The sequence below is a fragment of the Cololabis saira genome, chromosome 22, assembly GCF_033807715.1.
Source record: "Cololabis saira isolate AMF1-May2022 chromosome 22, fColSai1.1, whole genome shotgun sequence".
NCBI classification, from domain to species: domain Eukaryota; kingdom Metazoa; phylum Chordata; class Actinopteri; order Beloniformes; family Belonidae; genus Cololabis; species Cololabis saira.
This window is the reverse complement of record NC_084608.1, coordinates 32,279,018-32,292,622: the sequence shown is the minus strand read 5'-3', so window position 1 is coordinate 32,292,622 and position 13,605 is coordinate 32,279,018. Positions and strand designations below refer to the sequence as shown.

The 13,605-nt window shown below is 42.4% G+C and overlaps 1 protein-coding gene across 4 annotated transcripts in view; it reads left to right on the top strand.

Annotated features, from left to right (window-relative positions):
• Positions 1–13,605, top strand: part of LOC133423570 (TRAF2 and NCK-interacting protein kinase-like) — a 49,886-nt gene that overhangs the window by 32,236 nt on the left and 4,045 nt on the right. For all 4 annotated transcript variants that reach the window (XM_061713799.1, XM_061713801.1, XM_061713800.1 and 1 more), the window contains 7 exons: positions 237–413; positions 496–639; positions 1,578–1,712; positions 1,975–2,075; positions 5,657–5,806; positions 6,263–6,422; positions 13,415–13,554. In XM_061713799.1, the coding sequence (XP_061569783.1) occupies positions 237–413; positions 496–639; positions 1,578–1,712; positions 1,975–2,075; positions 5,657–5,806; positions 6,263–6,422; positions 13,415–13,554 (1,007 nt within the window). The remainder of the gene's footprint in view (positions 1–236; positions 414–495; positions 640–1,577; positions 1,713–1,974; positions 2,076–5,656; positions 5,807–6,262; positions 6,423–13,414; positions 13,555–13,605) is intronic.

Genomic DNA, 13,605 nt, shown 5'->3' with positions numbered 1-13,605 from the left:
AGTTTAAAAAATAATCCAGTGATTTTAAATGTTGATACAAGGCCTGTAAAAACTAGGCTTTTTCCACTGATGTGAACGAGAGAGATGATGTTTGGTCCAATGGGATAAATCGGATGTAGTAACGGAGCATGATGTTTCTGATTGGTCAGTCAGGGACCAATCAGAAAGCTGATAAAGGGTCAACTGTAAGAAGGTTTTCCAGCAGATAAGAGTGTTGTTTTTCCGTCGTGCTGCAGCTCTGTTCGCTGACGAGCTGCTGAAGCACGAGCAGGAGGAGGCGCGGCTGAACGAGGCCAGGAAAATCTCCGTGGTGAACGTCAACCCCACCAACATCCGGCCGCACAGCGACACGCCGGAGATCCGGAAATACAAGAAGCGCTTCAACTCGGAGATCCTGTGTGCGGCGCTGTGGGGTGAGGCGGCGGCTTCACGCTGACGTTCAGACCCGTGTGGACGAACGGCCGTCACATAAAACAGATGTTTGTGTGATTCCAGGTGTGAACCTGCTGGTGGGGACGGAGAACGGACTGATGCTGCTGGATCGAAGCGGCCAAGGCAAAGTTTACAACCTGATCAATCGAAGACGCTTCCAACAGATGGACGTCCTGGAAGGACTCAACGTCCTGGTCACCATCTCTGGTGGGTTGACCTCCTCGCCTCCTTTATGTCTGTTCTGGTTGCCATGGAGACAGTCCTGCTAATGGAGATGTGGGGAAACTAGGCCCGTGTTGAAAAGAAAATCGATTTTCCAAAGGAGTAGGAGGAAGTATACACTTTTTCCTAGTTCTTACCCCTTTATAACTCTATGAATTTACATTATTGCTATTATTATAAATCGATTCTCATATTAATTCCTAAAAATCGATTTGTATGTCTTAAGATCGATAATTTTTTTTTTGATTTTTCATCATTACATTTCAACTTTTAGTATTTGTTTGTTTATGCAGCAAAAAAGGAATGTTTTGTTGGACACGAGAATAACTAGTGCTATGTTTTTGCCTTTAAATATGTTTAAAGGTATGAAAACATTAAAGTTTTCAGTTATAATTGCATAAATTGTCTATTTTTTCATTACTTTATATACTGTCTTGGGGATAATTTGGATAAAATGCTAAAAACCAAATTCTCAAAAATTAAAAACCAAAAAAGACCTAAAATTAAAAAAATAAAAACAGAATGTGGTAAAAAAAAATAAAACCGATTTAATACGTCCTCTGATTGCTTCCCTGGATCTGTTTGGTAATTCTGACCCACAATGTTTCTGAAAGCAGTTCTATCAGCATTCTGGGAGCTGATTGGTCCTTACAGCATCATTAGCTGCGAATACTTGCTGTTTAATCTCAATATAATACTAGTATTAATATGATGCAGAAATACAGTCATATAATTCATGCAACAGCTGAAAAAACTGTTTTAATAACACTAACCCAGGTCGATATCGGAATCGGATCGAATCAAATCTTGATAATCGATTCTGAATCTTAAGAATCAAATCAATTCTTGACATTTGAATGGATCCCCAGCCCTGGGTGAAACTACACTTTTTCTTCTTAATGTTGTTTCTTTGTCGCCACCAGGGAAGAAGAACAAGCTGCGTGTTTACTACCTGTCCTGGCTGAGGAACCGGATATTACACAACGATCCGGAGGTGGAAAAGAAGCAGGGCTGGATCACCGTGGGCGAGCTGGAGGGCTGCGTTCACTACAAAGTCGGTACGACAGCCGTGAGAACGTGGACCAACGTCCGGTTTATCCGTTAACATGTTAAGATGATGATAAGAGGATAATCCTTTATTGATCCCGTTAAGATCAGGCTTGAAAAAGGTGTGATTTAGTTTCATATTTCATCGTATTCCTGCACCTTTTTTGGTCTCTTTTTCTTTCCATCGCCACATTCAGAGATAACCAAGAAGCTCACGTCCCCTCTGATCGGTCTGAACAATCATGTCTGGCTTGCTTCTACGTTTCCCTGCAGTGAAATACGAGAGGATCAAGTTCCTGGTCATCGCTTTGAAGAACTCCGTTGAAATATACGCCTGGGCTCCGAAACCTTACCACAAGTTTATGGCCTTCAAGGTAACTCAAATGTGCTTAAAACGTTATCTAACAAGGAGGATGTGTGTTTTAAATACAGTAATCCCTCGCTATAAGGCGGTTCACCTTTCACCTCTCACTGCTTCATGGATTTGCATTGTGCATCGTGTTCTGCATTCTTTTTTTTTTTTTTCTTTTTTTCCACAATCTGTTTATTGGAATTTTCAAATAAAAGAACATTACAATGGAGTAATGATGCAACAATGCAAGAAGCAGGCAAGATAAAACAGAATAAGACCAAAAATAAACCAAGACAGGACAAATACTACAAACTAAAGAACAAAACTCAAGACGAAGACTAAAGACAAACAATAGCTTCATAACATAAAAGTATATAAATACAGTATATTATTATATGAATAATAACACAAAATACTAGAAAATAAAGTAATAGCTGTTGGTCAGTTCGGGATCTGTCATGTCTCAACTATATCACTGAAATATGTAATGGGTCACTCGGGAATCGCTGGGAAGTCCAGCTCTCGAACATACACAAAAAACGGGTCCCACGTCTTATAAAATTCTCCAAGGGAGCCCCTCAAAACGCATCTAATCCTTTCTAGTCTAACAAAATTAAGGACTTCTCTTATCCATACTGTGTGTGAAGGAGGAGTTGGATTTCCACTTGAGTAAGATCAAGCGTCTCGCTAGTAGAGTAACAAAGGCTATAAAAGCAGCTTCTGAGGAGGTGAGTGGTATTGTGGGTGGAGATGTGCCAAACAACGCAATCATCGCATTAGGCTCTATTACTTTATGAGTAACCCTTGATAATGATCCAAAGATTTCTCTCCAATAAGAGTGTAAAGCAGGACAGGACCAGAACATATGCACGTGACTTGCTGGTCCTGATGACACCTGTCACAAGTTGGGTCCACCCCCTTGTAGATCTAAGAGAGCCTGACCTTTGTGAAGTGCGCACGGTGAATAATTTTACACTGAGTAAGTCCATGTTTTGCGCAGATGGAAGACTTATGGACTCTGTTAAGAGCCTCCTCCCAGAGATCCTCTGAGATCTCCTCTCCCAAGTCTGTTTCCCAAAGTGCTTTAATTGAATTTAAAGAGACAAAACGAAGAGAATGAATATGAGTGTAGAAGTGTGACATCATTCCCTTCAGGGTAGGTGCCGGCTTAAGGAATGACTCCAATGGAGAATCTGTGGGTGCATTAGGAAATTGAGGGAATCTATTGTTAACAAAACTGCGAATCTGAAAAAACCTGAAGACGTGGTGTTCTGCATTCTGATTGGCTAAACAGTCTCCCCGCTTCTTCACTTCCTGTGTCAATAACGTTGGTTGCTTAGCAACAATGCTGAGAACGGCCAATGAGCTTCAGCAGCAGCTCAAGAACGGGACCTTTTGATGAATCGTTCAGTTCTCAGATATAATCCATGGTGGCATGTCGGTTTATAAGAATCTTTTTGCCAAGAAGAAAAAAGAGCGACAACAATGACCCATAACTATGTTCTTCTCTCAGTTAAATACGCGCGAGTGACAATTTATCCTACTGTACTTTTTGTATTTTTTTTTCATAATCGATTTTTCATTTTCTCCCGTTCAAATCCAATAACTCGGGTCGCAGTGAGGCGGGGCTGATCTCCGCAATTTGAAGCCTTGTATAATAATTGTAAAAAAAAAATACAGGTTGCTACTTCGCAGATTTCACTTATCACGGGTTCTTTTTGGAACGTAACCACCGCGAAGAACCAGGGATTACCGTATAGTCCCTGATTGCAGAAAGATAAGATGTTGATTCCTGTGCAAGCACATACAAATGACTGGTGCATTGTGGGTGAATGGACTTGGACTTGAAGGAGATTGACGGGCCGTGTTCCTCTGGGTCATCGCCAGAGGCGGCCAGCGGTAAACCAGTAGGCTAATCACCACTCACTTTTGTGTTCCGAGCCCACCTTCAAGTGGCGGATATTTCAGGGGACGATACCTGGCAGGGGCTGTTTGTTTCGATTTGTATGACTAAAGATCACATTTTTTTCTTTATTACATTTTTGCCCAGTGAACTTTAATCCCAGTAGTCATTTAATTCCAACATGCATGTGGTGTGGAACTATCAAACAATGAACATGGCGTTGAAGCGTTAACAAAGCACTGGTTTTGAAAACTCCTGAACTAAATGAACTTTTCTTTGGAGGAAATGCTGCAAGAAGGGCCACTAAAAGCTGGGGACACTGCGCTTCTCTGCCCCTCCCGCCCCGGCTGCCCTCATGAACAAAACAAACATGTCGAGAAACGCCTGACAAATCAGCGCAAAATGGAAAATACTTGCTGTTTGAGCCTGTGTTTATGCTGCCATATGCGTTAATATCCGCTCGCACAGACAACCGGCTGCGTTAAGAAACTTGAGGAGAGCGCGTCATACTGTAACACAAAATTACCATTCCACCTATTACAGGCGTCGCTGTTAAAGTACATGATCTTTCTTCACACGTATCCTTCCGTGTCCAGTCAACTGTGTGCTAAACTAGCAGATCATTGAATCACCAGACACGTTACACACGGACACACTCATACACACTCATACACACTCATACACACTCATACACACTCATACACACTCCCAACCGTGCACAACCAGTGTTCAGTGCTTTGGATATTTCAGCTTAAATTTCAAAATGTTATATTAGTTCAATGAAGTTCATATTATCTATATTTCAAATCATCTCAAAACTCACCTCTTGAGAACAGCTTTTAATGTGTGATTTGTTTCTTATCCTTTATCTTATCTTTTATCTCTTATCTTTTATCCTGTGTTTTTTTTAATTTTTAAGTTTCTTGATCTTGATGTTTTATCTTTGATGTGAAGCGTCTTTGAGATCTTTTAAAAGCGCTCTATAAATAAAATCGATTATTATTTTATTATTATTATATCTATTATAGCTTTATAGACACACGGTTTGTCATGAAATACCTGAAAAATGCCGGGTGTTTCATTGCAGCTGTGTCTGGTGACAGAATAAATTAGACAAACTGAAATGATTTGTTTACTGCATGAGCTGTTGCAATTTCTTTTTTTATCACTTTAAATGGATATTTAAAAGCCTATTTGAGTTATTTATTTCTGAGTTATTTCATAATAATTATTGTGAAATGAATATTTCACTAGTTATTTACAGTCATATAATTCAGGCAACAGCTCAAAAAACATTTTTAATAACACTAACCCAAATCACTATCGAATCAAATCAAATCAAATCAAATCCTAATAATCAATTCTGAATCTTAAGAATCTGAATCGAATCGATTTTTGACATTTGAATCGATCCCCAGCGCGATTGAAGATGCTTCATAATTGGATTAATGATAACAGGATTTCTGCTTTTTGGCATATCGACAAATTGCGAAGTCGTCGACAGCTTTTCTGGCCGTTTCCGAGCTGCCTGACGCTGCAGGGATCAGCTGTGCGACCAACACTCAGGCGCTAACGCTGGGGGAGCAGAATCGCAGGCTGCATGCGGTTTTTGAACAGAATTACTGCATGTAGACTCAGTGTTTTGAAGCGATGGAGCTTCTGCCAGTACGTTGACTCTGGTACCTGGTCTGTGTCTGCAGTCCTTCGTGGAGCTGCAGCACCGCCCCCTGCTGGTGGACCTGACTGTGGAGGAGGGCCAGAGGTTAAAGGTCATCTATGGCTCCACTGTTGGCTTCCACGTCGTGGATGTGGACTCGGGAAACCCCTACGACATTTACATCCCCTCCCACGTAAGACAGTGTGTGTGTGTGTGTGTGTGTGTGTGTGTGTGTGTGTGTGTGTGTGTGTGTGTGTGTGTGTGTGTGTGTGTGTGTGCTGGTATAGCTGCTTAGGTTCCCTACGACATTTACATCCCCTCCCACGTAAGACAGTGTGTGTGTGTGTGTGTGTGTGTGTGTGTGTGTGTGTGTGTGTGTGTGTGTGTGTGTGTGTGTGTGTGTGTGTGTGTGTGTGTGTGTGTGTGTGTGTGTGTGCTGGTATAGCTGCTTAGGTTCCCTAAGAAGTTATTACTTCATATTTATTAAAGGTTCCCTACGACATTTACATCCCCACATGTATACAAATGTGTGTGTTTGTGTGGAGGGAGGAAGCTGTAACCACGGCAACCGCCTCCCGCTGCTGACGGCAGGCGTGCATGGCGGTGTGCTGGTGCCTGTTTCCATGGCGACCTTTGCGTGTCCCCGCAGATCCAGGGTCAGGTGACGCCCCACGCCATCGTGGTGCTGCCCCGCACCGACGGCATGGAGATGCTGCTGTGCTACGAGGACGAGGGCGTCTACGTCAACACCTACGGACGCATCACCAAGGACGTGGTGCTGCAGTGGGGCGAGATGCCAACGTCCGTCGGTAGGTCGGCCAATCAGCTGCTCCGCCCCCTCACTCACTCACCTTCATTCTGACTCATCTTCATCCTCTCGTTGTCACTCACTCACCTTCATCCTCTCACTCTCACTCACTCACCTTCATCCTCTCACTCTCACTCACTCACCTTCATCCTCTCACTCACCTTCATCCTGACTCATCTTCATCCTCTCACTCACTCACCTTCATCCTCTCACTCTCACTCACTCACCTTCATCCTCTCACTCACCTTCATCCTGACTCATCTTCATCCTCTCACTCACTCACCTTCATCCTCTCACTCTCACTCACTCACCTTCATCTTCTCACTCACCCTCATCCTCTCACTCTCACTCACTGACCTTCATCCTCTCAGTCACCCTCACTCACCCTCATCCTCTCACTCACCCTCACTCACCCTCATCCTCTCACTCACCCTCACTCACTCACCTTCATCTTCTCACTCACCCTCATCCTCTCACTCACCCTCACTCACCTTCATCCTCTCACTCACCCTCATCCTCTCACTGTCACTCACTCACCTTCATCCTCTCACTCACCTTCATCCTGACTCATCTTCATCCTCTCACTCACTCACCTTCATCCTTTCACTCTCACTCACTCACCTTCATCTTCTCACTCACCCTCATCCTCTCACTCTCACTCACTGACCTTCATCCTCTCAGTCACCCTCACTCACCCTCATCCTCTCACTCACCCTCACTCACCCTCATCCTATCACTCACCCTCATCCTCTCACTCTCACTCACTCACCTTCATCTTCTCACTCACCCTCATCCTCTCACTCTCACTCACTGACCTTCATCCTCTCAGTCACCCTCACTCACCCTCATCCTCTCACTCACCCTCACTCACCCTCATCCTATCACTCACCCTCACTCACCCTCATTCTCTCACTCTCACTCACTCACCTTCATCCTCTCACTCACCCTCACTCACCCTCATCCTCTCACCGTCTCTCCCTCTCTCATCTTCATCCTCATCCTCCCTCTCTCCCTCATCCTCGTCCTCTCCCTCATCCCTCTCTCCCTCATCCTCCCTCTCTCTCTTGTTAGGTTCCTAAATCAACAACATACATTAATTAACTTAGAAAAAGACACAGAGACTGGTAGAAATGATTTTTAAAGGCCTTCTGCAGAAGGGAAGCACAGTCGAAGCTTGCAGAGCAACACAGCCCTCTCGCTCTCGACGAAATGCTTGCTGGGTCTTTCTTTGCAGCAGGTATTTATTGAAAAACCGACAGGCGTCGGCTATGTTAAGACAACCAATGGTAGACAGTGGATGGACAATGGACAGAAACAGATGGTCACACACATGACTTTTCAGTTGAAGAGGCTTGGTATGAAGAAACAAACAGACATCCTTAAAACACAAAGGGTCAAGAGGTCAACTAAAACAGGACCTCTAAAACAGGAGGTTTGAACAGATGGTTTTTAAAGACACTGGGTTATTTACAAACCAGAAGTCACCAGGCCAAACTTCATGGGGGTCTCGTGTTATCAGATGGTCCAACTAAACCTAGCTAACCTTTAAGTCAGCTTAAAGTCTTGAAACAACATGAAGGGTCAATAAATGAGCACCTTCTGGACAAACAAGAACTCTGTGAGGCTTTGCACAGATGTGTCTAAAGACACTGCTCAGCTGTTAACAAAACCCTAAATACCTAAATACCTTCAGGGAATGGCCTGTCTGGTGACTTCTGTTCCTATTCTGATAGTTTTTTATTTTCATAATGACAATCTTAATTCAAAAGAGTTGATTAACCTCACATTTCCCTCCTCTTGTCATTTTGAAACTTCACAGCACCCAGAATAAAACACTCCAGTGTCATCGTAAACATACAGGTAATGAAAACACAGAAAAGTACAAAGACAGTGATAGTCAGAATCGTAATTTCAGTCATTATGTCAGCATGACTCAGTAGTGAAAAAGTCTCTTCCATTCCTCGGACTCCTCTCCTAGTTTGTTGTCGCAAGACAGTTTGGCTAGTCTTCTTCAGGCTGTGGCTGGCGAGTAGGCATCAGTTGATTTCTTCAGCGGGCAAAGGTTCGAGTACCGCCCGACTTCCCGCACTACTCAAGCCTGGAATTTCTCTGCTAGCTTTCACTGCAACTGGTGAACGCAGTAGATCATTCAGCAGCCTTTACTGCTGCTGGTGCTGTCGGTGCTGTCTGTGTCCTGATCTGGACAGCAAAAGGGCCCGTCCTGACGGGTGATGACGTTTCACCACTCAACTCAGGATCCGGTCACCCAGTTTCAGCAGTTCCTGCTTTAGGAGAGGGGGAGAGGAAGAAAACAGCAGCGTACAAGAAGACGATTCTCATGTACAGTTCGACTAATGGCCATCATTCAGGCCATGGCTTTCTTGAGCCTTAACTTAACAGGCCATTAGTTCACTCCAAGAATGAAATCCATATGAACAACTTCAAATGGATAGGTCCTTTCATGTTGTATCTGCAACATGTCGGAAAGCTCCTACTAAAAAATTTTAAAGGGTATTTAGTATTTAATCCTCATGATGTATCATATGTACCCTTACTCCCTCCTGTTGAGCCATAGAAACTCCCTATGGCTCAACTTAGCCACCAGGGGGAACAACTTCCTTGGAAGCACTGGTCTGCTTCGCTCCAGACAAAGGCCTTCTGAAGTTACAGTAGCTAGTTGCAGTAGCACCTTCATTTAGCCAAATGCTTTTTTCTTTTTTGCAAGAGCATTGTTTCTAATGTCAACAGGGGATAGAGGGGGGTCAGGGCTGCCTGAGTCCTGACTCCTCCCCAGATAAGTGGCCCTCCCACTTCTTGACCTCTGCATCCTGGCAGGTCGGCAAGTCTGACTTAATGATTCTCTAGGGTTGGATATCTATGTCCCTCAGAGATCCTCCCTCCCATCACCAGATTAGAAGGGGCAAAAACCTTTTAAACTCTGTCTCCCACCGTAGATTAGACTACAGAATTTCTCATTGAAAAACGTTCTTATTTCAACCCAAGTGGGATATGGTCTTATTAAAGTATCACCACACAAAAACTGTCAGTGCAGCAACTCTTCTGCAACGTAAACAGTAGTCTTCAGTGAACTTATATATATATATATATATATATATATATATATATATATATATATATATATATATATATAAACAATAAATCATAGTCACAAAACATCGGACTTAAAGGAGCATTCTATCAAATAATGTCTTCTCAACTGTTGTTGAGCTCTATTTTCCCCAAATCAAAAAGAAATGCCAGAAAATTGTCAGAAAATTGTCAGAAAATTGTCAGAAAATTGTCAGAAAATTATCAGAAAATTATCTCCAGATAAATCATGAGTACTTATAAAAGTCTTCAGGAGATTCTTAATCTTCTGTTTGCATGCTGCAACGCAAATGCACGCTCTTCTATGAAAACTCATAGAAGTCTTAAGAAAATTGTGGGATAAATTCCCATGCGTAAACTACACATAGACAAAAACCCACTAACATTAAACACAACTTCAGATCATCTGCATGTGGGTTTGTGTATCACTGCAAATGTGTAAATTACTTCTCCTCAAACTACACTAACCAAACTCAATTGGTGCATTTCAGATGAACTCACAACCTAAATGGTAGCAACACTGATCACAAATGTACACATTTTCAGTGTGAATAGGCTAGTATGCACTCAGAGTTCTTCTTTTCTAAAAAGATTGTACAACGGGTTTGTTACTCCTCCATACAATCCGAGTCAAATACAGTATTACAAAAGTAATCTGCAAATTAAATGATGAATTAACCCAATTTAAACTTCTATGATTCTATGCCTTCATTCAGGGCTTAGAATGATAGAACAAACTATATTTCTCCATTTTTCTATGTTTTTTCCAAGAGGAGTGTTACAACCAAAAACGTAATAACGGCCAATTACGTAATAACTGCCAATAATGTAATAATTTTGTCCATTTCAAATGTAATAAAGCCTATAGTGTAATAATGTGCCAATAATGTAATAAAATGTTTGAGTCAATAATGTAATAACTTTTTGCAGATAATGTAATAATTTTGTAATAATTTTTTAACACCAGGCCAATAACGTAATAACCAGCCAATAATGTAATGCCTTATTACATTATCGGCAAAAAGTTATTACGTTATTGGCTCAAAAGTTTTATTACATTATTGGCATATTATTACACTATTGGCCTTATTACATTTGAAATGGCCAAAATTATTACGTTATTGGCAGTTATTACGTTATTGGCCATTATTACGTTTTTGGTTGTAACAAGGAGAGCTCAAAACCCCCCTCCTTCCCAGCAAACACAAAAAAGTTCTCCCTCAGACACAGAGCCTTACAGCCGCTCGTAAAGCGGAGCATGCTTTCACACACACACAGACACACAGCTGCCGTCGTTTGTATCATTTTAACAAAACCTTCGACAGAGAAGCTCATACGAATTTAAACTTTTTACCTCTTAACATATTATCTTATAATATCCAAACATATTCTAACATGTTTCTTCTATTCAACCCCTAACTAATATTTTGTGCTACAGGCAGACCCAAACAGCCCCTCCTCCTCTATTGGAGGAACAGGCTGCATCTCCAAGCACCATAAAATCTGTTTAAAGCAGATCACGATCTGAATGAGGACTTTTACGTATCTCACCTTTCTGTCTTTATTCAATTTCTCATTTTAACGCACAACTATGTCAATAGAATCATATTTCTCTTTCTCTTAAAATGACAGAAACTTTCAGCTGTTTACAACGTGTCATTAATACACCCACACAGACAGTGTCTCTCACATACACACACAGAGTCACTCAGAGAGCTGCAGCTTGACACACACACACACACACACACAGAGTCACACCCTGCTGCAGCCTTCTGCCCTCCCAGTCTCTCATCAATACCTCTCTCACCCATTTTTTCTTTCAGTCTTAAATTAGTTGATTTTCTTCTTTTTAAGTTCCCTATATTTCGCAAGATTTGTCTCCATTTTCTTAAGTTTGAGGACGTCTCCACATCAATTAAGCATCTTTTGAGATTCTTTAAGCATAAATTTTCAGCTTAACCACGCCTCTGCTATTTTTCGTCAGTTATTTTCTTTCTTAAGTTTCTCTCAGGACACAAGTTTCCTTTTTTAACAGTTTGGTTTTAGCCTGATATTTAGTGAACAACTTAAATTTTTCCCCTCAATTTTGGAAACCCCAAACATTGAACAGACATAAACATCAGACAAACATTAGACGAACATTAGACAAACATAAAACACAACCATTAAAAATCATTTCCAAGAAACCTCTCCTCGTTATCCTGTACTTTTAAAGTCCTCTGACATCAAAAGCCGGTCCCCGACCGAGTTAGATGTTGGTCTTACGCACTGCTCTTAGGCAGTATTTTTAGAGGCCCCTATGCCTTCTATAAAAATCGGGTCCCCGACCCGCCGCCAAACACCGTTTTCGCTAACCTCTTGTTAGTATACACAGAAATTTCACTCAAAAGAGGTCTCTCACCTAGTCTCCTAGTGCCTTCCCCTGGCTCGGAAATCTCGTCGTCTGGACTCTGGAACAGCGCAGATCAATCTGGGCCCCGTTCCTGAAGTCAGAACGCTGTCAACAGATTTTGATGGCCCCTTTTGATCGTACGCCGTGCCAATCGTCAGAGCTTGAGATCACGGGTTCTCGGCACCAAAATGTTAGGTTCCTAAATCAACAACATACATTAATTAACTTAGAAAAAGACACAGAGACTGGTAGAAATGATTTTTAAAGGCCTTCTGCAGAAGGGAAGCACAGTCGAAGCTTGCAGAGCAACACAGCCCTCTCGCTCTCGACGAAATGCTTGCTGGGTCTTTCTTTGCAGCAGGTATTTATTGAAAAACCGACAGGCGTCGGCTATGTTAAGACAACCAATGGTAGACAGTGGATGGACAATGGACAGAAACAGATGGTCACACACATGACTTTTCAGTTGAAGAGGCTTGGTATGAAGAAACAAACAGACATCCTTAAAACACAAAGGGTCAAGAGGTCAACTAAAACAGGACCTCTAAAACAGGAGGTTTGAACAGATGGTTTTTAAAGACACTGGGTTATTTACAAACCAGAAGTCACCAGGCCAAACTTCATGGGGGTCTCGTGTTATCAGATGGTCCAACTAAACCTAGCTAACCTTTAAGTCAGCTTAAAGTCTTGAAACAACATGAAGGGTCAATAAATGAGCACCTTCTGGACAAACAAGAACTCTGTGAGGCTTTGCACAGATGTGTCTCTCTCCCCCATCCCTCTCTCCCTCATACTCTCTCTCTCTCCCTCATCCCTCTCTCCTTCATCCTCTCCCTCATCCCTCTCTCCCTCATCCTCATCCTCTCATCTCCTCCCTCCCTCCCTCTCTGCCCCCCCCCCCCCTCTCTGAAAGTGTTGTTGGGTCCCTAATCAACATAACATAAATTCATAACTTAGGAAAGACACAGAGACTGTAGAATGATCTTTAACGCCTTCTGCAGAAGGGAAGCAAAGTTGGAGCTTTGCAGAGCAACATGGCCCTCTTGGATGCTCTCGACAAATGCTTGCTGGCTCCTCCTTTGCATCAGCTTTTATTGAGAAACTTTGACAGGAACATTACCATATTAGGATAGTCAGCAGTTAAATAAACAGACAATGAACAGACATTGGGGTTACAAAGACACACATGTGACATTTCAGTTAACTTAATTTCAGGAACTAATCTGGAATGTCAGAGCAACAGACATCTTTAAAAAACACAAAGGTCAAGGGGTCAAATGGCTTCCTGACTAAAAACAGGAATTCTATGGTGGTCTTAGACAGATGGTCCAACTAACCCTTAGCTAACCTTAAAGACAATGGGAAGCTGTTAACAGAGCTTGTGACAGGCATGTGAGAAACAGGCAGTTTTCCAAGCTGACCTGATTCTGATAGTTTCATAAGGACAAACTAGTTCAAAAGTTTAATTAATCTAACGTGTCCTCTGTCCTCAGCGTACATCCACTCCAACCAGATCATGGGCTGGGGGGAGAAGGCCATCGAGATCCGCTCGGTGGAGACGGGACACCTGGACGGAGTTTTCATGCACAAGCGAGCTCAGAGACTCAAGTTCCTGACGGAGAGGAACGACAAGGTGGGTGGAGGGGGGGGGTGGGTACCTGGTTTTTTTTAATGTTTTTAATAC